The sequence below is a fragment of the Chaetodon trifascialis genome, chromosome 8, assembly GCF_039877785.1.
Source record: "Chaetodon trifascialis isolate fChaTrf1 chromosome 8, fChaTrf1.hap1, whole genome shotgun sequence".
NCBI classification, from domain to species: domain Eukaryota; kingdom Metazoa; phylum Chordata; class Actinopteri; order Chaetodontiformes; family Chaetodontidae; genus Chaetodon; species Chaetodon trifascialis.
The window spans coordinates 25,873,235-25,899,028 of record NC_092063.1 but is presented as its reverse complement, the minus strand read 5'-3'; the positions used below and the strand labels follow the sequence as shown (position 1 = coordinate 25,899,028).

Sequence of the window (25,794 nt, the reverse complement as noted above, 5' to 3'; positions counted from 1 at the left end):
ACAGGATTATCTGTTTCTAGGAAACTAGGAAATAGTACAATAGAATTCTGCTGGCTCATATTGAATTACTCTTTGCATGAGCATGTGTCTACAAAATAGAATTTGTGTACTTTTTACTAAAGTATTTTTCTGTACTGAAAATGTCCCATCATACAAGATTTGCTGCACAAATACAGCACCTTATACGTGTACATTATAATACTAGCATGTAATTTTAAGGTGTCTCAGTGGTCTCAATCATGGTCGATATACTTGGCTAATAATAATATATTGATGTAGAAAATTGTCTGTTCTGTTTCCATCCACAGGTCGTAACATGCTCCTGGTTGGTGTGGATGGTCCCAAGGTCCCCTGTGAGGAGATCCTAGTGAAACATTTGGGCAACCGCTTGTACAACGTCAGCTACCAGCTCAAAGAGAAGGGAGAGTACATCCTGGTGGTCAAGTGGGGAGATGAACACATCCCTGGCAGTCCCTACCACATCACTGTCTAAAACCAAGCTCCACAATCAGAAACTTATACCACTGTTTAAACAACTGAAATTCTGTCTTGCATCTAACCGATCATTGTTTACAGCTCCATGTCCCTCCCATGCTACAAATTAAGATTTGCCTTTTTTGCATCTTATTTTATTACTATTTAACCAACCAGAAAACAAACTCTCACATCAGTGTTTACCCTCAGTCTGTGTTTTTCCTCAAGTGAAGATTTTAAAACCAACATCTCCCCTGTAACCCAGTCCAGAATCTCCCAAAGACGAATGCATAGACACAGAATATTCCTCTCTTTATGATCAGTCGCTCCACACCTTGCTTCATTCTGCTTATCACATCATTCAGTAAATTTAGGGAGGAAAAAGATGCACCTTTTTTATTACTGTAAGCCAGCAGTGGACATGAGTAGATTTGTCTGAACTAGTGTAGAATAATAGGATGGCTTAGTGTAGTGTAGCAGCAGTCGATTTTGGCCTCACTGAGCCCAGCATCGGGTGGAAGGTTAATGTTTACACTGGAGGAGCTAATCTTTACATACATAAATAATGGATTCAGTTTTTTATGAACGATCACAGGACTTGAACCAAATAGCATCATACCTAATGTGCCTTCCTGACCTATGGGTTTATATAGAAGATTGACACACACTATGGCACATTTCGATGGAAGACCTTTAATTGTCCGCATAAAAGATGAACAGTTTGTCCTTTACTTAGAACAGCAAATGCTCAGCACTGGCCCAGTCCACTCCAGCATGTGGTGTTCATGATGCTCTTTATCTAATGCAGTTGTTTTACCTGCTGCTACTGTGATCCAGTTTTAGACACTGCTGTTCTTCAAGCCGTCATATGCATTTAGTAGAGTAGAGAATAATTGCCGAGGATTAAAGGTGTGATGAAATAGGTGAGCAGAGAGGAGAAAGGCACATTTCACAGGAGCTTACTCATCGTTTGTCTCACACATGCTCTTTCAACACCACTGCTGGGAAACAATGCTTTCTGTGTGTTTTAATGTGTGATACCAACACGTGCTCTGCATGTCCATTAGGTTGTAGAACTCTTAGGATGCAGACAGCCTCTGAGTCAGAATAACATCAACATGACGCCGTGTGCTTGTGGTCGTTCACCTTTCATTATGGATCTTTTTCAAAGAAATTAAAAGGTTTAAAAAGGGACGTTTCTAAAGATGTGCTGGACAGAAGGGCTGAAGATGATGTGGTTTGTCACGTCCTGAAAACACGATGACCAAAAACAAAAGAGAACAGATGTTGCTTTGTGTTCTGCTCAGTGTTTGTATTTCACCATGTTCAGCCGCCACCCCTCCTTTATCCTTCCAGTTCGCTTTGTGCGTAATCTATCTTTCTGAACAAAAAAAAAAGAATCTTGTCCTAAATAAAAATGCTTTAAAAGTGTTTGTAAGACAGTATTTTGATACACAATAAAGTTGTCTAAGTATTTTTCTGTCAATCTAATAGCTGTTTGGTTTGTGTTTTTACATTCTGAAGAGAAAACTTTGTCTGGTTCACACTGTGAACGGAAAAGTGACTGACTGTGAAAAGTGAGTGAACAGAAAAATAAGATTCTGAATCATGATACATAGATTTAATCGAAATTCATCGATATTCTGAAGTTGACTTACAGTGTGCCCTTATTGAGTAGAATTTATAGGAATCCTTAAAAACCAATGGCAGAGTTTTATCTAAAAGGGAGGGTTAATTTTCTACTTGTAACTTGAGGAAGTAATGTTAAGTGTGTATCCACAGACGTTTCCAGTGAGTGGAAAATGTGTACATTACTGGAGTGTGCAGCCAACACCCTTCCTGGAAATCTCCAACTCCTTATTAGGCCTGACTGACTTTGTACCTCCAGAGGGAGCTGCAGGAGAGGGAGTCTGACTGAAAGGTTTCCTAACCTCATAGCATTGTTATACAGAGCTCTAAGAACAGCAAAGTCAATTATTTAAATATTATTATTGAACTTGATGTTACCAAGACTGTAGTTCAGTCTACATGCTGCTCAAACAGCCTCTGGAAGAAAGTGTACGCGGTAACAAAGACATTTGAAAAAAGAGTGCCTTCAATAATTAGAGATTTCAAATGGGATCTTCATTATTGTAATCCACATAAAAATATGGTTACTTAACCCATCTATGTAGTTTAGAGGTGTAGTTCCATGCCCGCCAGAGGATGGCGCACCCGCTCTGTACTTCACGTGAAGACAACTTAGTGCCTGTCTCGGCTTGGTGCGCTCGATGTACATTCCAGTCACAACGTCGGACGTAGTTAAGTCCGGCGTAGAGTTGAGAGCCTCTTTTTACGCCCAGCTGATGCACTCGGGTCTAATGTTTTCTTTCTAGATGATTTCTTTATTGTGAGTTGCATTGATGAATGGGTGACGTTTTCTTCCAGGCTATACTTCAAAGAATAGTGAGGCTGCTTTCCGTAACTGTAATCGTCACAGCAGCATATATTGTGGGACATTTAAGCAGCAAAACTAAAAACTGTATTCATAAAGTTGACAGGACAGAGGAAACTCTCCAGGGGAAACAGAATGAAACTTTTAGCCTCTGAAGTATGTAGACGGCTCTGATGGAGTTCGGGATTTATCAGGAGGATGGCTGAATTACTTAAACTATTTCACTGTATGAACCTGGACTGTGTATGGAACGCTTGACTTTTTGGATGTGCAGAAGAACAATAATTATCCCTACACCCTGACAGATCCTGTCGGTGTGTCTGGAGATTTAAATAATCAATGAAATACGCGGCTGTGCCTTGTGCGTAAAAGTACGCAGCGTATTTCTCAATGGGGAAACCCATTCATCCTTTCTACTGGCGGTGGAGTTGGAGTGGGATATTACTTCATTCACCCGCAATTAATCAGAATGTTTATTTTTAATACTTGCCCCGTCCGATCCGTGAATTAATTGCGACTGGTACTGTTTATGGTCAGTATGCACGGCCGCATGTAAACAGGAATATTAGTGGAATGTTTCTTTTCATTAGCCATGTAAAAAGCTTAGTAGGAATATTGTCTTTTTCAGAATAAATGCAAAAACCAGAATATTTTGTGCATGGAAACGTAGTCTGTGAGTACTTTTACATATGGTACTTTTAGTACGTTTTGCAGATACCAAACACACTTTTACTTGAGTAAGGCTTTGTATGCAGGACTTTTACTAGCAGTGGAGAATTTTCACTGTGCGGTATTAGTCTACTTTTACTGAAATAAATGGTCTAAATACTTCGTCTGCCACCTGCAATAATTCATGTGACCACATTAACACACGTTCATCACTATACCTGAATTAATCCTATTACGCACAGCTGAAGTATGGCCTTGTCCAGTAAACCTCCATCAAAGCTTCCTTCGTCCCGTAATTCCCCAAGAAGCTGGATGCCCCACCAACTCTCGATGCGTTGGTTTGCTGTACTCACTCCAGCTAAGTAGCTTCGCTCTCCGGACAAATCGTCTCCATGGGTTGTGCGTAAATGTATCTGCCACGGAGCCCCTAAAGTGCCACGAAGAAAAAAAAAAAAAAAAAAAACTATATCGTGCGCACGAGATACTAAATCGAGCGCACGAGATGCTAAAACGTGACGAAATGCTGACTTAAATAAATATTTTTATTTATATGAATTTATATGTCATGTATCAGATCAGACCCCCACCCCCACCCCCACCGCCGTCGCCAACTCTGAACTCAGTTGAACGCTTGAGAGCGCGGTGTACTTGTGCCAAGTTATGTCGTCTACATCGCCAGAAGTTACACCCACTTTGCTGCTTCCGTCTGTTCGCGTTTAGCCACATTCTCCGGCTCGAACTCTTTAGACTTTTCAAAGGTAAGTGAATCTTTTCATTGCTGCTTTCAGTCAATCTACCCTTTGCTTTTTAATCATCGCCTGCGTTTATTGGTTGCGCGAGATTAAAAAAAAAAACGCGATGTCCGTTTGATATCATTTGAACAAGATGGACAGATCTACAGAAGTGTCCAACACGGACCAAACACCAAAGGTGGTCCAAAGATGTTCCACATGTCGTAGACTTGTTTACTCTGACTTTAAAATGTTTCCTCTACTGTAAACCTTCACCATGACTTGGCGCTCTGAGTTCTTTTTCTGGACGTCTTCCTGCCAGTCTCTTCCTGGCGGCAGCTGTCCCCCTCTCCTCCCGGGTCCTCCTCGGGCTGTTTGCCTAGTGTCTTACCCAGCGTTTATCTGCCGTCTGTTCATCTGTCTGCAGATGTCTCTGAGAGATAAAAGTGATGAGGACATCAGCAAGCTGCTTGCTGAGTATGGCATCAAACATGGACCCATAGTCGGTGAGAAAAATGTCCACATTCATTCAGTCATTTCTGGCCTCAGACCCGCTTTATCTGCTTTTAGCAGCTGTACTCACTAGAGTGACAACTGGAATCATAGAAGTAAGATCATTGTGATAGAGAGCAGGAGGATCACTGCTTAGAGCACTCCGTATTACCACATAAAAGTCATGTTCACCATGTTTAAAGGTGCTCTGCTGCTTCTTTGTATTTGTCCACAGTGGGCTGGACTCTAAGTATTCAGCTTCGTCCTTTATTCTAAGAGACAGTATACAATTCACTGTAAAGGTTGATCATTTTAATATTTCATATTTCACAAACCCAGATTCCCTCCAACCCTCAGATGATGCAGACACGTCATATTCTTTATATCTTTTGTAGACTCGACTCGAGAGCTGTATGAGAAGAAGCTTGAAAAGGCCATGGAGGACACTCCAGTGAAACCCTCGTCCGATAAGACCTACTACAGAGAGGAGGGTAGGACGCTGCTCAGCCCGCTGGCCTTCAGAGGCTGTGTGTCTTCATTTGTGGCTCTATTAATATGACATAGTGTTTTACAAGTGGCAGTATATTTTTCATTTTTCATTTCAAGCCCCAAGCTTTCAATTTTTCACCGCTGGCAAACATATCAATATCATATTCTTTCTTTAAATTGCTTGTTTTGTCCACCCAACAATCCACAAGCCAAGAACATCAATCTACAGTGACACAAGATAAACAGTAGTAGGAAATCCTCACGGCTGAGAAGCTGTAACTAGTGAGTGTCAGGCACTGTTTTCCCTTCAAAAAATGACTTCAACAATACGTCAGTTATCAGAATAGTTTAGTTAGATTCAAAATTCTCCAGATGTCCCTCCAAAGAGCAACATGAGGCAAACAAGTTTACAAAGACAAATACACAAATGATTCATTCACACACAAAAACAACCTACAAACAGAAAATGTGATCATGTAAAGAAACAAAAAACAGCTGAAATAGACAAGGGTGACGGGCAGTGACCGATGCATGGCTGTCCAACAGTGTCCAACATCACATGTCAAAGGCTCATCATGTCACAGTGTTCCAGCTCTGCTGTCTGTTCGACCTCCCTTCATTGTACAGACTGAGAGACATGCAGAAAATGATTTGGATCATAGGTTTTCCGGCAATGGATCAGGCCATTTTGTGTTGATTCCTAAAAACAATAATGAAGGCTCTGTGATGAACTTGCAGAGGGTGCATGGAAGCCTTTCTGTGAATGGCAGATGATACCCAGTAAGCCACCCAGAATAACATGGTCTTCGATTTGATCCCTGAATTGGTGTTGAGCCCTGAATCTTCCTAATTGTATCGCCCATATGTTTGAATGTTGAAGTCTCAGCCTGCCTGCTCTGAGGCATCAAACATCTCAAATAATAGAGGAGGAGCTGATCTGACGTAACGCTGTTGTAAATCAGACCAATCCTAATTACAGACTGTGTGTAAATGTGAGCCACAGACTTCAGCTTTCCCTGTCAGACCTGCCATCTGGTGTTCATTCTCTGTGAACGTTTTATTCTTTCTGTTCTCATCATCTCCTCATGTTCTTGAACATTAATAACAGTAGAGTCGATAAATGTAAGTTAATGTTGGAAGTATGTGTTTTTTTTCTTTACAGAGGAGGAAATTACCTACATCACATACCAGAGTCCGGTGAGTCCAGATCGCCTGCTTAGCCCTCTGTGTTTGTGCAGATTCCTCTGCTCTGTGACTGGGAATAATCTCACAAACGACCTGGCTTTCATTTTTACAGGTTAGACATGAGGCATATGGGGACAAGTGAGTACAGTTTTAACACAAACACACACCCAAACACACACACACAGAAAAAACACAAGGCATAAACTGCGTTGATGTAAAATGATGGCCTGATTAACCTGCAGGGGTAAATGTATTGTTGGGCCTGTATTAACCCACCACCCACTCATGTCCCACCCTTTGTGCTTTATATATGAAACCTGTCACCTTCAACTTCCAGTTCAGCACAGTGTACACAGAGACCCAGAAGGACACTGTCTCCTTTTTGTTTAGAAGGCATTGCTAAGCAAGTTACTCTTCTACCTCACTTCACTTCACGGGCAGTTTTAACCCCTGAAACTCCATCCATCCATTTTCTATGCCGCTTATCCCTTTCGGGGTCGCGGGGGAGTGTATCTCAGCTGTCAACAGGCGAGAGGCGGGGTACACCCTGGACCGGTCGCCAGCCGATCGCAGGGCCCCCTGAAACTCCTCAGACAAATTTGGTAAATTAGCTTTTCGTTTTCTCTCACCAAATAGATGGAACAAATCTAAAGAGGTATTAGAGTTAGACAGGAAGGTGTTGATGCACCCTTTTAAATGTATGTCAGATAATATGGTTGTTATTTATTCTTTTTAATTTAACATTCCTACAATCTATTGTTTTTCATTGCTTTTAATGTTGCTGTTGTTGTTGTTGTTGTTGTTGTATAACCTCCCTTCTTGGCCGACTTGTTTGTTATTTAGGTAACACCATTTCATTTTAACTTCTTCATTTTATTGGTCTTTATTGCTGTATGTCATTCTTGCCAGGCATGTCTGCTAGTTATTTGCTTCATTGAACATCTCGATCACCTCAGTCTTATTACTGTGGTTGTTATCATCCATCGTATATCCTTGTAGGCCATATGAGTGTGAATTTGGGGCATTGCTGTAAAATAACCGACAAAATCTAAGAACTAATGACTATGCCCAAGTAGTTGAGGGAAAAGTAAAGAAATATGCAGCAGTGTGAATAAACTGACATTAAAGTGCAAAGTGTTCCTCCATCCAGGCTAAGACAAAGAGCCAACATTGAGCCAGATGAAGATGAGGAATCAGACCAAGATACAGAGTGAGTCTTATAGCAGGAACTAGTGTTGTGTTTGAGGAAAAGAGCTCCTCACCTGGTCTAAATATCATTTGCCTCCTCTGCTGCAGGGCCCCTGTCCAGATCACTAACAGAACAGCCAATCACAGCGCAGTGCGATCCACAAAGCCAGTCAGAAAGTCTGGAGACAGCGTGTGGAAGGTGATGCGTCTGCTGCTGCTGTTAGCTGTGTTCGCAGCTGTCTTCTACTACGCCTACTGCCGTGTGATTAACAATGAAGAGAATCCTTTTGGGACTCAATGATCTGATTTGTTGTTAGGATGTCAGGGTTACTTTCCATTCCTTTAAAGGTATTTCTGCCTATAATGTTATTAGTGGAGAGAACTGTTTTTCCTCCTCATTCTAATACACAATGTGGCCACATTCCGGAAACTTTGAGGGCTGGCAGGACTCACCAAATCCTATGAACTGACCAAAACCAGATGCATTATAGCATGATACGTGGGATTCCTCTGTGCTATAGACTCCATTGTTGTCATCATCATTCTGTGTGTGCCTGTGATTATATCATATTATAGAGTTGAGTCTGTATTGTGCATATGTATGGTACATGAGTACTGGCTGCTAGCTGGAAAAGTGAAACACAATAAGAAAACAGCACCAGAGAGAATAAAGTTGTCAAACGGAAGACAAGAGTCAGCAGTCCTGTCTGTTCACTCAATGTGTATTAATGCACCACTGAAATCGTCCTATACAAATGCGCTATTTCCTCTTGTTTGAGTAAAACTAAATGTTTTTGAGCCACTAAAGATTTCATCCTCAGTAGGGTGAAGGGCTGAGAGCCACAGGCAGAACAGGAAAGTTAGACAGTTCTGAGACACAACTAACATGGCTTGTCTTGTCATGGTTTTGGTCTTTTCATGGGATTAATTGACAGTAAGACAAATTAAAGTAACACTAGCCCTCTCCTTTATTTTGGTAGCTATAGCATAAAATGTTGCACTGTGTTTTCCAGCCACTGTTTTGTGTCTTTGATTTCTTTATGCAGCTGTTCTCTAATGTGATTTCTTATCATTGAGACCTCCATGATGATGTCATGTAGCACAACAGACTTGTGGACTCAGGCTGTCTTTATATTTCCAAGCTGCCCTACACACGATGTTCAACCAAAAACCAAAGGCTGTTGTCTATATGTGTTAATAAATTTTGAAAAAGTGAAATTAGGTCTCCAGCTCTTAAAGACACTGGGCTGTCAACTTTCTGTAAAACACTTTGAATGTGAGAGAATTCCTAAAAAATGCCCAAATTATTAGTGGGTGAAAGTAAGAATGAAATATTAACAGAATAAAACACTGTCAAGTTCACTACTGTAAAAGTAATTGATTTATTTTGTTACAAAACTGTAAATTCCACCAATCTAAGGTCTTAATAAACAATGTAGTTATATTTACAAGATAAAGGCTTTAAATAGTTTGAACAAAGAAAAAAATAGAAATTCTGTGCATTTGGTAACAAATGTAACATTAACTCAACACAGCAAAGGTCAGAGGTCAGTACGCTGCAGTGGAGTCTGCATCTATACTTGAAGGAAGAGGAGGCAGTGTTGATTTATTGAAGTTTAGGTTGAGTTGAGGTTGTATCTCAGCACTAATGTGATGGTAAATCCAGTGTGGTCCTGCTGGTGAATATTTGCCCAGGTGGTTTAGAATTTCAACAGGCTGCTGATACAGAAGTTGTCCGACCACAGTGCTTTTGATTTCAAGGCTTTGAGATTACAGGTGAAGTCCAAAGACTGATCTAAATGCTACCAGTCATGTTAAGGTCAGTGGGTAGAGGGGGAAGGTGAGGCTCGGGTATTAACATCTCAGGTGACGCTAATGACCTGGAAGAAAAAGAAACAAGGTCACAGGAAATTACGACAGTAAGAGCACACCGTATCTGTGTGTTCTGCAATGGCCTACCTGACTGCATGTCCCTCAAATCCAAGAGCTGTGATAAAGATGTTGATGAGGACGGTGAAGAAGACAAATACTGTCGCTACATTATTCATTCTGTTCAACTTAGCTTGTTTCCTCATGTCGTTCAGATCATACTTCACTGCTGGCACAGAATCACAACAGCAAAAACAATCAGCTCATGTATTGGTCACCTAAAGCGTTATAAAGAGTTTAAGGACATTTGACATTTTGGGAGAAACATAGTTGCTTTATTGCTGACTTAGATGAGAAGATTGATAGCACTCTCAAGTGTAACAATGGTATCAAGCTTATCTAACTCTAATAAGCATATTTGGTGTTAAAGTATTAAGCGTCAAACTATTCAGCAATGATCCAAACTACTTATTGACTGAAAATGCCAATAAAAATTGAGTCACTTGCCGATAAAGACGAGCAGCAGCCCCACTATGACCTGTAACGTGATGGACAGAGACAGCAGGACAATGAGGGGGATGTAGAAACGGTAATGAGGCCCTACATAGAGGACGGTCTTCAGCTGGGATGAGTTGGCCATCAGCAAGGCAACGTCCAGCATACTCTGAGCCGCACTCTTCTTAGTGGCATAGTGGTTTATGTTGATAGGGCGATGTGCTTTTCCAGAGGAGGCTCTCTGTGCCTGCAAGGGTCGAGGATTGGTTAGGTCTAAGAAAAAGTCATGTTTCTGGTCTAGATGAAGAACACAGTCACACAGATGCTATATCACAGCCACAGTTGCATACATACAGATCCACCTTAGACAGTTAAGGCTAAAGTGATCTGGGGGCAGCTGTGGCTCAGGAGGTAGAGCTGTCGGTGGTTCGATACCTGGCCTCGGCAGTCCACATGCCGAAGTATTCTAGAGCAAGATACTGAACCCTAAAACTGTCCCTGATGCTGTGCCGTCAGTGTGAATTCATATGTATGCTGCTTTGGATAAAAGCATCTGCCAAATGACTAATCCATCCATCCATTGTCTACACCTGATTATCCCTTTTCCGGGGTTGCGGGGGGGATGGAGCCTATCCCAGCTGTCAACAGGCAAGAGGCGGGGTACACCCTGAACTGGTTGCCAGTCGATCGCAGGGCAACACATACTGACAAACAACCATTCACGCTCACACTCACACCTAAGGACAATGGCTAATTGTAATTGTAATTGTAATTGTAGGTTCCCCAAAGGAACACTGTTATTCTTTTTTTCTCTTTCACAGGTCTCATTCCTCTCCATACATGTCCATGCATCGCTGTGCCTTATTCAATCACAGACAGATGTTATGTATTTTGTTACTATGTACTCGATGTTCCCAGGTGTGGCTGAAAGAGGAGAAGTGGGAGTGTCAGAGTGGCAGGTGATGACTCACTTCAGCAAGAGAGAGACAGACGCAACAAGACACAGCATGCTGTGGGCCATTCTTTCTACAACTCAAGAAACTTGACAATTTGCCACATCAGCTGATGCATGCATGTGCAGAGAGGGTGACTGGAACTGGGTGGGACATACTTGAGGCGGAGTCAGATACTGAAACCTGAGGACAGGTAAACTGATGCTCTGTGAAAAATCATCCTGGTCACAATGTCCCTGCCTTCATCTCCTGCTCAACTGAGAGAAAGAAGCCATTCTGTCTGTTTAAACCACATCAGAGGCAAAGGCTTTTCTTTGGGCTTTGCCTAGTCCTGTAGCACAGGTAGATGAGATGTCACACCTGGGTGCTACTCTCTCTGAGTCACAAAGCTTTCTTTCATCCCTACACACAGCTAACAGCTATGGAAGGACATGCTGATTTCACACGAGGTTATGTCACCGCTGACATTCCTGTGAACAGACACGTGAGCAGTGGTTCCCGACCTGCGAGTTGGAACCCCTATGAATTAAGTTAAATCAGAGGGGTTGTGAGACTTACGTCTTTTTCAGACTTTTCTCTAATCTTTACTCTTTTTATTGGGAGTCACTGGATAATTCAAGGTGGTTCTAATTACTCAACACAAGGGTGAAAAATCACTGCCACTTTGTTTTAAGAGATCTCAAGCCAAATGCTTGTGAACCACTGGGAGCCAGTGTGGGCGCCATCAGCTAAAGATGACCTGTGATTTCACCTCAGAACAGAACAGAACAGAACAGAACAGAACAGAACAGAACAGAACAGAACAGAACAGAACAGAACAGATGAAAAGGTCTTTTATAGAAGGAAACCCTTTAAAACTGGAACTTGAAAACAAAAGGACAGGGACAGCAATCAAATGAAGCACCTGAGACTGAATGACCGCTTTTATAAATGAATACAGAAGATTAAGAAATAAAAACACAGAATTGACTAATGCTGTAAATCTGACTAGATGAACATTTTTTTAGTTGCTTACCTCTATGTCGCCCAGTTTATTCAGAGCCACGCTTTCTGCGTTCATTCTCCCTGTCTGTGATAACTGATAACTGACATGCAGAGGTGTAGTCACAGCTCGCTGTTTGTCTGACATCACAGACAGGTGAGGGAGGTGGCAGGAAGAACAAGTCAGACAGCTCGTCCAGTTTCAGGGACTTGACAAAGATCCCTCCCACTGCGTGTCAGCCTGTTGAGGGATGCTGCTGCTCACAATGCAAATGATCACTTTTTTTCTTCATTTCTACATATGATCACATTGGTAGAGTTTCTGTTTCTTCCTACACAGAAAGGTTTATAATTCTGTCTCCTCCGTGTGTGACTAAATATTTCAATAAGAAGAATACAGTCCACAGCAGTGACTTGATACTTTCATCACCTATGGCATTCATGAGGCAGAGGGTTTGGGCTGTTTCATTCCATGAAAATCTGTAAATAAAACTGCAGAATTCTTGAACTGTTTTGTGTTTGGTCTATGCCATGAACAAGTCCAAGCACTTTACTATTATTAAGATAGTACTTATCATGACAAACTTCCATGTTTATAGGAGAACATTTACAAAAGTAAAGCCTTGTTTTAACATGTAAGAAAAAAAGGCAAAAGACAAAGACAAAGAAAGAGCGCTTTAACTTAAAATGTAAATATTACCCTTAACATTTGCTTTATACATTTCTTTTATCATTGACATTGTCCAGTAGAGGTCACTGTACTGCATGCCACAAAGGGTTTTACAGAATTCGACATTAATTTTAAATACCGAGATAAGTATGTGAGCCATAAAAAAAGGAGAATTGCTTGTTTGTTTTTTGTTTGTGTGTTTCAGCTGTGCTTTTCCTGCTATGATGAGCCAAAAGGTCCATTACAGATGAAAAGACTTTGTAATACAGGAACAAAACAGTGACCTTCGATTAAATGAAGCAGTAAACATTGAATTCCCTTACCGTATATAAATGAATGAACATAATCAAGAAAACAAAAAGACAAAATTGACAAATGCTCTAAATGTGAAATTATTATTTTAATAAAAATAATAATAAAGCTACAGGAAGCTCTTGACTACTCCTGGGGGCCTGCACAGTTTAGGTGGCATTTACAAGTTAGAGTTTTCAAGCAGGAGAGCGGCTTGGGAGTGGTGGGTGACACCGGCCTGTAATTTGGAAGGAGAGGACGGATGGTGAGAGGAGGTGTGGATATGTTGAGCAGCAGGAGCGAAATTTGAATTCAAGAGCTGGTCAAAGTTAAGCTATGGACTGGGGAGAGCAACGATGGTTGAGTTTGGTTCTCTTTCTTTATATTTGCGAGGTTTGGGTGACGAACAATTGGACTTGACTGCCAAGCTCCCCTGGAAGGGGTCTGCTATGGCTTCGGGAGGGAGTCGGAGGGGGCAACAAAGTATGAAGAAACGAGAGAGGTCAGAGAATGAGAGTGATAGTGAGCCCAATCTGAAGCCCAGCAATTTAGTGCCATGAAAGTTCGCCATCTGCTTAACAGGCCTGTTGATCGCTTCATTCCTGGCAAAGCTCGAAATGTGAAAGGAGTGATATACATAACAAGAAACAATGCCAATACGAGTCTATTTGGGGTATAAGAGCTTCCAAGTGAAACAATATATTCGCCCCTCTCTGTGTTGTTACATGTGCCAGCGCTTTGGGCATGTAGCTGCAGTGTGTAGGGGCAATAAAAGGTGCGGGAAATGTGGAGGAAACCATGAATTTGCGCAGTGTCAGGCAGAGGAAATCAAGTGTTGTAACTGTGGGGGGAACCATACAGCTTCCCTCAGAGGATGCAAACATCATGTAAGGGCTTTGGAGGTAGAAAGAATGAAAGTAGAGGGAAAAATGTCATATGCGGACGCCCTGAAGAAAGTGAGGGGAGTGGGGGAGACTACAGGGTCAGTAAAAGCAAGTGTTGCTTCCTGAACTCCGGTGGCTCAAAAGCAAATAATAGGGACACGGTCGCTCCTTGCATTCATGGCAGATGTACTATAGGCAGCAAGAAACCAAACCAAAAGGTCTGATATCATTAGAGTGGTAGTTGATGCTGCAGACAGATTCTTTGAGGAGGTGTTCCTGGGTCCAGAGGAGCTGCATGTGTACGTGAAGGAGAAGCTTGAAGTGTATGAAAAAAGGAGAAGAGAAAGGAGGTGTACAGACAGAAGTGAGGACTACAGGGAGGAGGGAAGCATGGAAATAATTGAAGATGACTGTTAAATTGCTGATGTTGTACAGCTTGGTGGCAAATGGGCAGGAATTTAAGAGATTTGTTGATGAATTTAAAGCTTTACCAGAGATATTGTGCATTCAAGAAACTTGGCTCAAACCATGCTTAGACTTTGTTGTCCCAGGATATCAAAGTGTCAGACAAGATAGAGGAGTAAAAATGGGAGGAGGTCGTGCAACATTTATAAGATCAGATGTGCAGTATCAGAGGGTGGAAATTAAGATTACACTAGAGTGTGTTGTTGTAAGGGTATGGATGAAGAACATTAGAGTAAATGTGGTAAATCTTTATAATCCCTGTTTGCAAATCAATATCAGTGAATTAGAAGGGGTTATGGAGCAAATAGGGGCCCCAGTTATTTGGGTGGGTGATTTTAACGCACACAAACGCTTATGGGGCAGCAGAGCAAAGGATAATAATGGGAGCACTGTAGAGGAATTTATGGATAGGTGTAGGTTAATATGTTTGAATGATGGCAAGCCAACAAGGTTTGATATTAGAACAGGCACTGTCTCAAACATAGATCTGGCAATAACTTCCTGTGATCTGGCAAGGGTGGGAGAATGGGACTCTATGGACAGGTACACAATGTGTAGTGATCACTTTCCAATTCTCCTGAGATTTGGAAAAACCTTATTCACAGAAGGACAGAAAAGGCCAAAATACTTTAACTATAGTAAGGCAAATTGGGAACAATTTGTGGTTAGATGTAATGAACCTGCAGCCGTCCATAGCTGTGGCCGTAAAGTCGGCGGTGCCTGTCGTGGCGGCAACCCCCGAACCCGGTGGTGGACACCGGAAGTAAGGGATGCCGTCAAGCTGAAGAAGGAGTCCTATCGGGCCTGGTTGGCTCATAGGACTCCTGAGGCAGCTGATGGGTACCGGCAGACCAAGCGTGCGGCAGCTCGGGCGGTTGTAGAAGCAAAAACTCGGGTCTGGGAGGAGTTCGGGGAGGCCATGGAGGAGGACTACCGGTTGGCCTCGAGGAAATTCTGGCAAACCGTTCGGCGCCTCAGGAGGGGGAAGCAGCTTTCTGTCAACACTGTTTACAGTGGAGGTGGGGAGCTGTTGACCTCGACTGGGGATATTGTCGGGCGGTGGAAGGAATACTTCGAGGATCTCCTCAATCCCTCTGTCATGTCTTCCGTAGAGGAAGCAGAGACTGGGGACTTGGAGGTCGATTCATTCATCACCGGGGCTGAAGTCACTGAGGCAGTTCGCAAGCTCCTCGGTGGCAAAGCGCCGGGGGTGGATGAGATCCGCCCTGAGTACCTCAAGTCTCTGGATGTTGTAGGACTGTCTTGGTTGACACGCCTCTGCAGCATCGCGTGGCAGACGGGGACAGTGCCTCTGGACTGGCAGACTGGGGTGGTGGTCCCTCTTTTTAAAAAGGGGGACCGGAGGGTGTGTTCCAACTATCGGGGGATCACACTCCTCAGCCTCCCTGGTAAAGTCTATTCCAGGGTACTGGAGAGGAGAATCCGGCCGATAGTCGAACCCCGGATTCAAGAGGAACAATGCGGTTTTCGTCCTGGCCGTGGAACACTGGACCAGCTCTATACCCTCCACAGGGTGCTTGAGGGTTCATGGGAGTTTGCCCAAACAGTCCACATGTGCTTCGTGGACTTGGAGAAGGCATTCGACCGTGTCCCTCGCGTCATTCTGTGGGAGGTGCTCCAGGAGTATGGGGTTGGAGGCCCTCTGTTGAGGGCTGTACAGTCCCTGTACAACCGGAGCAGGAGCTTGGTCCGCATTGCCGGCAGTAAGTCGGACCTGTTCCCAGTGCATGTTGGACTCCGGCAGGGCTGCCCTATGTCACCGGTTCTGTTCATCATTTTTATGGACAGGATTTCTAGGCGCAGCCAGGGGCCGGAGGGGGTTCGGTTCGGGGGCCGGCAGATTTCGTCTCTGCTTTTCGCGGATGATGTTGTCTTGTTGGCTTCCTCGAGCCAGGACCTTCAGCATGCGCTGGGGCGGTTCGCAGCCGAGTGTGAAGCAGCTGGGATGAGAGTTAGCACCTCCAAGTCCGAGGCCATGGTTCTCGACCGGAAAAAGGTGGCTTGCTCCCTTCAGGTTGGAGGAGAGTTCCTGCCTCAAGTGGAGGAGTTTAAGTATCTTGGGATCCTGTTCACGAGTGAGGGAAGGATGGAACGTGAGATTGACAGGCGGATCGGTGCAGCGGCTGCAGTAATGCGGTCGCTGTATCGGTCTGTCGTGGTAAAGAAGGAGCTGAGCCGAAAGGCGAAGCTCTCGATTTACCGGTCAATCTACGTTCCTACCCTCACCTATGGTCATGAACTTTGGGTCATGACCGAAAGAACGAGGTCCCGGATACAAGCGGCTGAAATGAGTTTCCTCCGCAGGGTGGCGGAGCGCTCCCTTAGAGATAGGGTGAGGAGCTCTGTCACCCGGGAGGAGCTCAGAGTAGAGTCGCTGCTCCTCCGCATCGAGAGGAGTCAGCTGAGGTGGCTCGGGCATCTCTATCGGATGCCCCCTGGACGCCTCCCTAGGGAGGTGTTCCAGGCATGTCCCACCGGGAGGAGGCCCCGGGGAAGACCCAGGACACGCTGGGGTGACTACGTCACTCGGCTGGCCTGGGAACGCCTCGGGATCCCCCCGGAAGAGTTGGAGGAAGTGTCCGGGGAGAGGGAAGTCTGGGCGTCCCTGCTCAGACTGCTCCCCCCGCAACCCGGCCCCGGATAAGCGGAAGATAATGGATGGATGGATGGATGTAATGAACCTATTGAGGGTGTCAAGGGGGAAGGGACTATAGATGAGTGGGGTAACAGACTATGTGAAGTTATTGTGTGCAGTGCTTGTAAAAGCATCCTTGTGATGAAAAACCCTAAGAGGAGGATAAGTGTGCTATGGTGGAACAAAGCATGTGATGAAGCAATATGAGCTAGGAATCAAGTCTATAGGGCTTTGAGGAAAAGTCCAATGGAGAGTATAGCAATGGAGTATAAGAGATTGAGAGCAAAGGCTAGGGAGTGGTTAAAGGAGCAAAGAGGGAGTGCTGGAGAAGATATTGTGGTAAATTAGGAGTATAAACAACAGTGGGTGAGATGTGGTGGGCAGTGCACTGTATGTCAGGAATTTTAAGAAAAAACAACATGCCAATGTTAGAGGAAGAGGGCAAGATTTGCACAAGTGATTTAGAAAAAGCCAAATTGTGTGAAGCTAAATTTAAGTCTGTTCATAGCGGGATTAACCTTGGTGAGGAAGGTGTAAGGAAAAGAAATGAGACAGACGACACATGTACAAAACTGAGGTAAATGAAGATAACAGTGACAGTTGCAATCATTATTTTTCATTGGAAGAACTGCGTAGAGCTATTAAAAAAGGGAGGAGAACAGCCCCTGGTAAGGATGGCATAAGTTATGAGATCCTTAAGAGAGCAAGTGATATAGTGTTAGAGGAAATATTGTCTCTTGTAAATAATATATGGAAGGAGGGAACACTTCCTAGTTCCTGGAAGCAGGCAGTGGTGGTCCCAATCTTAAAGCCAGGGAAAGATGCTTCAAAGGCAGGGTCATATAGACCCATTGCTCTGACAGCAGTATTGTGCAAAGTTATGGAAAGGATGGTCATTGATAGATTAGTATACAAGTGGGAGAGGAAGGGTTGGTTTATCCCAAGGCAAAGTGGGTTTCACAGAGGGAGGAGCACCATGGACTCAATGATTTCTCTAGAATCAGACATTAAGAAAGCCATGGCTAATAAAGAGGGACTTGTGGCTGTATTTATTGATATTGAGAAGGCTTATGACATGCTATGGAAGGAAGGGCTTATTATAAAGTTATACGAGGCTGGAATACAGGGGCGTATGCTTAACCGGATCCGGGAGTTCTTGCAGAACAGGATGATTCAAGTTAGGGTAGGAGATGCATATTCGAATGGCACAACAATTGATAATGGAACACCCCAAGGGAGCGTTATCAGCCCAGTGTTATTTAATGTGATGGTAAACGACATCTTCGAAGACCTTGGGCCTGGTTATGGAGTATTCCTGTTCGCAGATGACGGGGCAGTCTGGAAAAGACACATGACAGAGCGAATGCAGGACGCCCTAAACAGGATTGTTAAATGGGGTGAATAATGGGGATTTAAAGTCTCAGTGGAAAAAACTAAGTATGTGGTTTTTGGTAACAAAAAAAAATCTCAGGGTTTATATATGTATGGACAAGCTATTGAGAAGGTGAAAGAATTTAAAGTTTTGGGTGTTTGTTTTGATGAAAAGTTAACATGGAAAAAGCATTATGATAACGTTGTGAATAAATGTGAGAAAGTGGTGAGCCTAATGCGTTCTCTGTTGGGAAGCTCATGGGGTGCTGGCAGGGATACTCAATGATGTACAGGGCCATGATAAGGTCAAGACTAAACTATGGTTGTGTGTGCTTTGGAACAGCAGCAGAGTCAAATTTAAAACGGTTGGATGTAATTCAGGCAAAGGCACTCAGAATATGTTGTGGGGCACTCCGAACAACACCAGCTCCAGCTTTGCTTGTTGAAATGCATGAAACACCTCTGGGAATTCAAGGGGCTAAACTGGCGATGCAGTATATTGTTAAGCTGCAGGCGCATCAAGGAGAGCACCCAGCAAAATCTGTACTTGATGTTACCTGGGAGTGGGGGGTGGGGAAAAAGTCTAAAAAAAGTCTCATTTTCAATATGTGCAAACGAGTGGAGAAGCTGGAATTGAAAAAGGTATGGGTGGCCCCTCAAGTTCTCTGGCCAGCTGTACCCCCATGGCTCCTTCCCACACCAGAAATAGATTTTAGTATACTAGAAATCATAAAAATGCAGGAGAGTGCTGTAGGCTCAGATTTGGTAAGGGGCAGACTTAAAAGCAACTGGGAGCATTACCCCCAGATTTATACAGACGGGGCCCAAGACCCCAAAACAAGAAAATCGGGTTTTGCCTTTTTCATCCCAGACTTCAATATTGTTAAGCTCAAGTGACTGGCTGTCTATACAACAGAGTTAACTGCCATAATATGGGCTTTACAGTGGTTGCAGGAGGTCAGGATGAGGAGGGCAGTCATATGCTTGGACTTGGACTCAGCCTCAGTCCTAATGACTTTGAGGGATAACAATCCAGGGGCCAGACCAGACCTGGTGGTGGAGCTCCTCACTCTGTTGTACAGAATTGAGCAGGCCAGAGGCATGATAGGTTTTCTGTGGGTACATGCCCATGTTGGGGTGGAGGGTAATGAGATGGCAGATCAGTGGCTAAAAGGGCACTAAGGAGGGAGGTAGAGTTGACTGTGGGCACTGGTTTATCTGAATGTCGCTCTATCATCAGGGATGACATAACAGCTCAGTGGCAGAAACCGTGGGAGAATGGGGAAAAAGGACGCCATTACTTTTCAATACAAAATACTGTAAAGACAGACCAGTGCTATCTGAGCCGCGAACAAAAACACACCGTAATTATGACGAGACTAAGACTTGGACACTGTGGACTGGCATGGGATTTAGACCGGCAAGCATGAGGATGGTTTGTGTGGAGCCTGCAGAAAACAGCAAACAGTGAAACATCTGCTCATGGAGTGCAGCCTGTTTGAAAAACAAAGAACACAGTTATATGCCAAACTGTCACATAAGGGAATGGAATCAGTCACAATGAGGAGTCTCCTGAATCCTAGAGATAACCAGGCAAGGACGGTGAAAGCAGTCCTTGACTTCATCACCTCCACAGGATTACAACTTTGGAAGTGGGAATGGCCTAAACTGCAATCTCACCCCGACCTGCGAGAGGCAGCAATGTGCCGCAAGGCATCCAGCCTGCCGGAATTCCATAATAATAATAAGAAGAAGACTACTTCCGGGTCAGCTGGTTTACTCTACTTCACAACATGGCGGCCTGCTTCACTCTTCAATGCTTTGCCGTCCGTCGGACGCTGCTAGGTTTCAGCCTGCTCAGCCGGACACCAGGACCTCCTGCCGCCGCTGTGGGGCTCAGGTTTGTTAGTAACGCTGGTCCAGAAGAAAAACATACAGTGATATTGGAGTCTACGGAGGAATACAAGTTCGTAGAGCGGCTCATCCCGCCGTCACGGGTCCCCGCTCCGCCCAAACACGCCGGTGTCACCCCGTCTGGCTGGATCCCTCCGGCACAGTCACCGCCGCCTTTGCCTTACATGATCCGCCGCTCCCGCATGCACAACATCCCCGTGTACACCGACCTGAGCCACGGCTGCCGCATGACAACGCTAGTACGGAAAGTGGAGGGGGACATTTGGGCTCTGGAGAAGGACGTGAAGCAGCATCTCAAGGAGGTGACGGGGAAAGAGCTGCCGACACAGGTCAATGAGGTCACCATGACACTGAAGGTCAAAGGTCACTTCGATAAGGAGCTGAAGGAATGGCTGATCAGCAAAGGCTTCTGAGGTGATGAGGCAGCGATGAGCCTCCACGACTGTCCCATCATGCTCGGGAGCAGATGGAGAGGACTGGCAGGTCAACACCTTGACACCCTTCAAGAGGACTTTAGGACTTTAAAACCTCTTTCTATCCAGATGGAAGGACAGCTCTTTTATATATACACCAGAGAGATGTTGAAGCAATGGGATCATGGTGTTAAAACGGTGTATATACTTGTATGTAATGAATGTAACATTAAAGTAAGCTCACTGTCTGTTATTGTTATTACTCCTGTGAACCTTTCAGAGAGGCAATGAAATACGATCTCTGTGGGAGATATTATACCTTCACCTGTTGTCTAAAGCCATTTTTCTGTATAAAGACAGTTGATCAAAGCTGTTGATCAACTAATCATTGCAGTCCAAAAAGGTCACAGAATAAAAGAGAAAGAAACAAAAGAACAAATGACACCTGACTATTATAACTGAAGAATAAACATTTTTATTTATTCAGTAAAACCATATGCATATTTATATGAAGCACATCAAAGGACAATACAAGTTAGGGTGAGAGACAAAAAAAGGAAGAATGCTAAATTCTTATACAATTGTTATTATGCCACAAAACAGACATCTTCTGCTCATTACTGTACAGCAATCCACTATTTTGATGGAAATGCTTGAGTTAGCATCAACTGGGTGTACGACTCCATCAAAGACTCGTTTCTTTCAGTGCAGGAGGAGTGCAGTTCTGCTGAACTGTCTGAGCAGCAGTGGCTGCACTGATTAACCGCTGTGAAACCAAACACTCAATTTTAGTCAAAATTTAGTTTGAAGCTTTAACACAACCATAGCTCAGACCCTGCTCCCATTGTTACTGCATTATGTTGAGTGCTTTGCTTACATCAGCAGTCAATGAATATTCACCCAGTGATGCCATCAGGTCAAAGGTATCTTAAGGGATGCCATCAGGAATGAAGCAGGGAGAAAAAGCTTCGAATTCGCCTGGTAAGTTCCTCCAGTTGGTTCTCTGGACAAAAACAAATACAGGAAATAAATATTTTCACAAAGTGCAACAACTGTGTGAGTGCGCATGTGAAAGCAAATATTCATTTACGCAATGTGAGCTTCTCTCCTCCTCTCTGGTAGCAAGGCTGTGTTTGTAGCTGATTCACATCCTCATTCATGGACACAGAAGCTTCTGATAACGCCTTCAACATTTCCAACTCCTGAGAACAAAGACAAGATTAAAGTGTAGGTATGACTTCTTGTATGATTTTTACAGGTCAGGCTTTTTCATGTCTATGTCAGCACCCATTTTCTACATGTGTGAGTACCGTGATGAAGGCCAGCATTAGCTGGTGTACTCTCTGGAAGACGTCAGTCTCTGTGCTGAAGCTGGGGGGGTCTCTGCTGCAGTAAGCTCTCAAGTCTGTTTCGAAAACATGGCTGAAAGTAGCCATCAGCTGCTGGAGGTCACATGCTGCCACGCGCAGTGAGCTTGGAGAGAAGACGTCACAGCTCTGAGCCTCGCTGTTCAGGAACTCACACTGAGGAGAACAGAGGGTAGAAAGAGAAGACAGCAAACAGATAACGGTCATTACTACCATGACCTGCAGGCATGTCAGGCCAAAGCTAAGGGCTCTGTGCTAGTGCATTCTGATATTTAAAAAAAACATTACTTATCCAAAGAACATTAGAACAATAACTTGGATTACGTGACAAATACTTTTAATTCATGTGCTAGAAATTTATCATGGACACACTGTTTCTTTTGAAAGCCAGATAATACCACAGGGGTCACCAGCCGCATGAACACCACACCTCTGACTGTAGCTGCTCCAGTGCTGACTGAGTCATCTGAAGAAGAGTGGCAACATCAGTTGCCTCTTCTCGACTTGTCTTAGAAGCTGACTTGATGCCCTTTCGTAGAGCCCTGTGAGGTCAGGAAAAGAGGTCAGAGAGGGCATCAATATAAAGACACCGATGCTGCTGGCTGACAACAGGAATCAACGCAATACATGAACATCCACCAAACGTCCACGACTCATTGGAAGTACAGTTAGAGAGAAGGACAACATGCTGACACAAGGGAGGGATGTAATGTGTGTAAAACAAGATTGTCAAAGAAATCATACATACGTGATGTGTGCAGGCCAGGGGTCGAGTGTGGGTTTGAGCATTTGTGAAAGGTGAGGCAGATTCTCAGCAGCGTAGAGCTCGTTCAGCAGCATCTCTGCATCCATTCTGGGTCCAGCAGACTTCTTGCAGCAAGGGACTAGAGTTAAAAGCTGCTCCAGGAACTGGAGCTGCCTGTGAATACTGGCATCACCCTGGAATAAGGTTTTGACAAATTACACATGCAAAACAGGATATTTTCAGTTTATCGTGACAGAGCACATCTATATCTGTAAAGCAATTACATCTACACATGTATTATTCAACCTCTCTGATCAGGTCCAGGTCATCTGCTCTGCACAGCATCAGCTCCTCCCCAAGAACAGCCATTTCTGTTTGTACAAAAACACATCATGACAGTAAAAGAAGTTATTTTAATCTGAAGAAAAAAATTTGAATCATCACCTCTTGGTTTTTTGCCTCCACAAACCAGTCAAGTCCCTCCACATCTGCCCAGACTCATAATGTATGTAATGAAGACTTTGAAGGAATTGAATAATATGTAAAGTGTATTCTTTGGGCAACATGCAAGTTCTCACTATATTGACATGTTTTATTCCAGGAGTACAGAGGACTGATAGAGAGCTTCATCACATGGTGCAACAGCAATCACCTGAAGCTCAGTATCAGCAGAATCAGAGAGCTTGTGGTGAAGTACAATGCTTCAGATATGGATGCTGCTGCAAAGAAGATACAAACTGCAAAATGTGAATGCTTCACACACACGTTCAACCCTGCAGCACAGGGCTGAGATCTATACAGCACAGTTTCAAGGTGGACACCAAGATTCACTGATTCAGGATCTGCCCTTCTGTTACTGAGTTGTGGTGTTGAATAATGGCCACCATGTATCATACTTTTGTATGATTTCTTGAGTTATGGCCAAAAATGTGTTGTGTGTGTGGTCATCAAAATTAAATCAGTTCATCCTTGAGTCCAAGCCAACATTTGTGCCAAAGATGAAAGGTGTTGATGAGAAATAGTGTATGGACGTGCAGACGGACAACCCAAAAACATGTCTCATTGCGCATTGGCTGGAGTTAAAAAAAAAACAACAACTAAGCAATGACTATAAATTACTCTGCATTTATACTCATTGAGACTATTTTGCTCCACAGTGTGCCTCTCAAAAGACATGCAAGACTGTTAACCACATACTGTGTAGAAAAGTTAGCCTTCAAAAGACAGCATGTTACCTTTAGCCAAAACATCCGGGTCACTGGTTCTCACTGATGTTGTTTTGGAATTGCCAAAGTTTGGGTTGACACTGCAAAGTGAGGTGAGGATAGGGCAGACAGTTTAGTTTCTATTCATATCCACATTCTTTCTGATAGAGGAGAACAGGAGTGATGATCTATGCAGCTTTTTCTACCTGCTGCAGATCCATGCTAGTATGTCGGTGCGGTGCTGAGAGGGAACACACAGCAGCTCCAGCATACTGTCCGCCTCCTTTAGGCCCAGACCTTCCACCAAAGGACAGGACGCAGCCTCACGAAAGACAAAACATTGATGATTTTAAGGTGACTCTATACCCGCTCTTATTCTCCTTTATAAATATGTGCCAGGGGTTCATGTGAAAAACTAAAACAGGTGCAGCAGTTCAGACCTTCTGCTATCCAATTCATATATTAAGAGTTGTTGAAGTTCTGGCGAAGGTAGTGTGCTTAATGCTTTGGATGCACTGATGTATTATATTTTTTAGAAATGTAAACTTCACAGGATGTAAAATGACCCAAAAATGTCCATTTGGAAATATTGTTCTTAATTTGAAACATCATACACCCCAAACAGTATCATCTCTGTATTGTGATGAATATTAATATTATTAATATATTATATATAATATTAATATTCTATTCAAGAAAAAAATATGTTTTTTAAATTATGCAGCTAATGTTTAAGTGGCCCTCATACACAGTAATCTGAAACAGATATATCTTCTGATCACTGGGTCTTTGAAACTAATCTAGCACAATGATGCATGTCTTGTGGGAATGTGGCAATATCTCTGAAAGAACGATCTAGTTTTCTGTTATCTGCAGACTGTGCTGCTCACTGCCGGAGGAGGAGAGGAAGAGGAGCAGCGCAGTCTGTTGAAATGTTGGATGCAAATGTCAGTTTAGTGCCGGTAAGCACTCTATCATTCCGCACACACAGGAGACAGCCGCTGCTGGGAAATTTACAATTTGGTTGTGATTGCACCTCTGAGGTAACGAATCACCTACAACGTACAGAGTGCGACATTAACCGCTTGTGGCTATGAGACATATGATCTAGCAATACTTATGAAAATAAGAAACAATATTCCGAAAAAAGGCGTATTGTTTGTTATTTAAAATTGTGTCCCCTTTTACCTGCAACGCAGCATAAACACGTCGCACAAGTTCTTCGTTCAAAGCACCCGCCATTTTCCAAATAAATGCTTCTTCTTCTTCCGCCTTCTCCTCTTCTTCTACGAAAGCAAATTGCAAATTGGCAGGGCACTGTCTTCTTCTTATGATGCCTTATGGCACATTGCTGCCTCCAACAGGTAGAGATTAGATTGCATTTCGGATAGATTTTATTTGTGATGGTGCTGTGAGAACCATTGCTCGCTTGTGTCTTTGCTTTTTCTGCTATGTAATGGTTGCATTCCATGAGTAAGTGCTTTTTACTTTGTTTGTGTGTGTGTGTGTGTGTGTGTGTGTGTGTGTGTGTGTGTGTGTGTGTGTGTGTGTGTGTGTGTGTGTTTGTTTGTTACTGCAATCCATTCTCAGGTTTGCCTGTGCATGACAAGTTCAATGATTACGGTGGCCCTGAATGTCAAAACAAAACATTTCAGAAAACACAACAACACTTCAAAGAAACACAAATGACATTTCAGAAAACACATTTCACATGTCTGGACTGCCTTGCTGTCACCATGAGCTGGACACAGATAAGCAGAAGAAAATAGTTGGTTGGTTGAATGGATGGATGGATATCATTGGCTGAGTTGGTAATCATTCAATTCAATTGTAATTATATGTAACATAGATAG

General features: G+C 43.5%; 5 protein-coding genes across 8 annotated transcripts in view; 3 read left to right on the top strand and 2 right to left on the bottom strand.

Annotated features, from left to right (window-relative positions):
* Window positions 1–1,965, top strand: part of flna (filamin A, alpha (actin binding protein 280)) — a 44,989-nt gene extending 43,024 nt beyond the window's left edge. For all 3 annotated transcript variants that reach the window (XM_070967608.1, XM_070967609.1, XM_070967607.1), the window contains one exon: window positions 309–1,965. In XM_070967608.1, the coding sequence (XP_070823709.1) occupies window positions 309–493 (185 nt within the window). In that variant the 3' untranslated portion in view covers window positions 494–1,965. The remainder of the gene's footprint in view (window positions 1–308) is intronic.
* Window positions 1,966–4,432: 2,467 nt separating this feature from the next.
* On the top strand, window positions 4,433–9,023 carry emd (emerin). The gene is made up of 7 exons (XM_070968991.1): window positions 4,433–4,507; window positions 4,736–4,814; window positions 5,196–5,291; window positions 6,452–6,486; window positions 6,587–6,612; window positions 7,625–7,684; window positions 7,771–9,023. The coding sequence occupies exons 1-7, from the start codon at window positions 4,463–4,465 to the stop codon at window positions 7,961–7,963; spliced, it is 534 nt and encodes a 177-aa protein (XP_070825092.1). The 5' UTR covers window positions 4,433–4,462; the 3' UTR covers window positions 7,964–9,023.
* A 426-nt stretch (window positions 9,024–9,449) lies between these two features.
* On the bottom strand, window positions 9,450–12,039 carry LOC139335522 (ninjurin-1). Its single transcript, XM_070969161.1, has 4 exons — window positions 11,995–12,039; window positions 10,039–10,273; window positions 9,622–9,757; window positions 9,450–9,542 (listed from the first exon to the last, which is right to left on the bottom strand). The coding sequence occupies exons 1-4, from the start codon at window positions 12,037–12,039 to the stop codon at window positions 9,458–9,460; spliced, it is 501 nt and encodes a 166-aa protein (XP_070825262.1). The 3' UTR covers window positions 9,450–9,457.
* Window positions 12,040–20,072: 8,033 nt separating this feature from the next.
* Window positions 20,073–20,624, top strand: mrpl49 (mitochondrial ribosomal protein L49). The gene has a single exon (XM_070969559.1). It carries the CDS (start codon window positions 20,091–20,093, stop codon window positions 20,622–20,624), a length of 534 nt encoding a protein of 177 aa, XP_070825660.1. The 5' UTR covers window positions 20,073–20,090.
* Window positions 20,625–21,081: 457 nt separating this feature from the next.
* On the bottom strand, window positions 21,082–25,220 carry haus7 (HAUS augmin-like complex, subunit 7). Of its 2 annotated transcripts, XR_011602442.1 has the most exons (10): window positions 25,130–25,220; window positions 24,148–24,263; window positions 23,972–24,042; window positions 23,043–23,107; window positions 22,740–22,930; window positions 22,422–22,533; window positions 21,935–22,147; window positions 21,715–21,826; window positions 21,502–21,627; window positions 21,082–21,390 (listed from the first exon to the last, which is right to left on the bottom strand). XR_011602442.1 is itself a non-coding variant. In XM_070969558.1 (9 exons), exons 1-9 carry the CDS (start codon window positions 25,181–25,183, stop codon window positions 21,566–21,568), a joined length of 996 nt encoding a protein of 331 aa, XP_070825659.1. In that variant the 5' UTR covers window positions 25,184–25,202; the 3' UTR covers window positions 21,392–21,565. The 2 variants fall into 2 exon arrangements, 1 of the variants encoding a protein (XP_070825659.1); XM_070969558.1 differs by lacking the exon at window positions 21,082–21,390 and having other exon boundaries at window positions 21,392–21,627; window positions 25,130–25,202.
* Window positions 25,221–25,794: the final 574 nt, after the last annotated feature.

Bases quoted from the DNA above. Each gene is read 5' to 3' on its own strand.
- haus7 (XM_070969558.1), bottom strand. From the start codon at position 25,183: ATGGCGGGTGCTTTGAACGAAGAACTTGTGCGACGTGTTTATGCTGCG. The intron at 22,148-22,421 runs GTGTGGTGTTCA...TGTTCTCCTCAG, and splicing joins TGGAGCAGCTACAGTCAGAG to TGTGAGTTCCTGAACAGCGA. The intron at 21,827-21,934 runs GTACTCACACAT...CTTTGTTCTCAG, and splicing joins TAATGCTGGCCTTCATCACG to GAGTTGGAAATGTTGAAGGC.
- mrpl49 (XM_070969559.1), top strand. From the start codon at position 20,091: ATGGCGGCCTGCTTCACTCTTCAATGCTTTGCCGTCCGTCGGACGCTG.
- LOC139335522 (XM_070969161.1), bottom strand. From the start codon at position 12,039: ATGAACGCAGAAAGCGTGGCTCTGAATAAACTGGGCGACATAGAG. The intron at 10,274-11,994 runs GTAAGCAACTAA...CGACCCTTGCAG, and splicing joins ATAAACTGGGCGACATAGAG to GCACAGAGAGCCTCCTCTGG. The intron at 9,758-10,038 runs GCAAGTGACTCA...CTGTGCCAGCAG, and splicing joins GCTGCTGCTCGTCTTTATCG to TGAAGTATGATCTGAACGAC.
- emd (XM_070968991.1), top strand. From the start codon at position 4,463: ATGGACAGATCTACAGAAGTGTCCAACACGGACCAAACACCAAAG. The intron at 4,815-5,195 runs GTGAGAAAAATG...TATCTTTTGTAG, and splicing joins CAAACATGGACCCATAGTCG to ACTCGACTCGAGAGCTGTAT. The intron at 7,685-7,770 runs GTGAGTCTTATA...CCTCTGCTGCAG, and splicing joins GAATCAGACCAAGATACAGA to GGCCCCTGTCCAGATCACTA.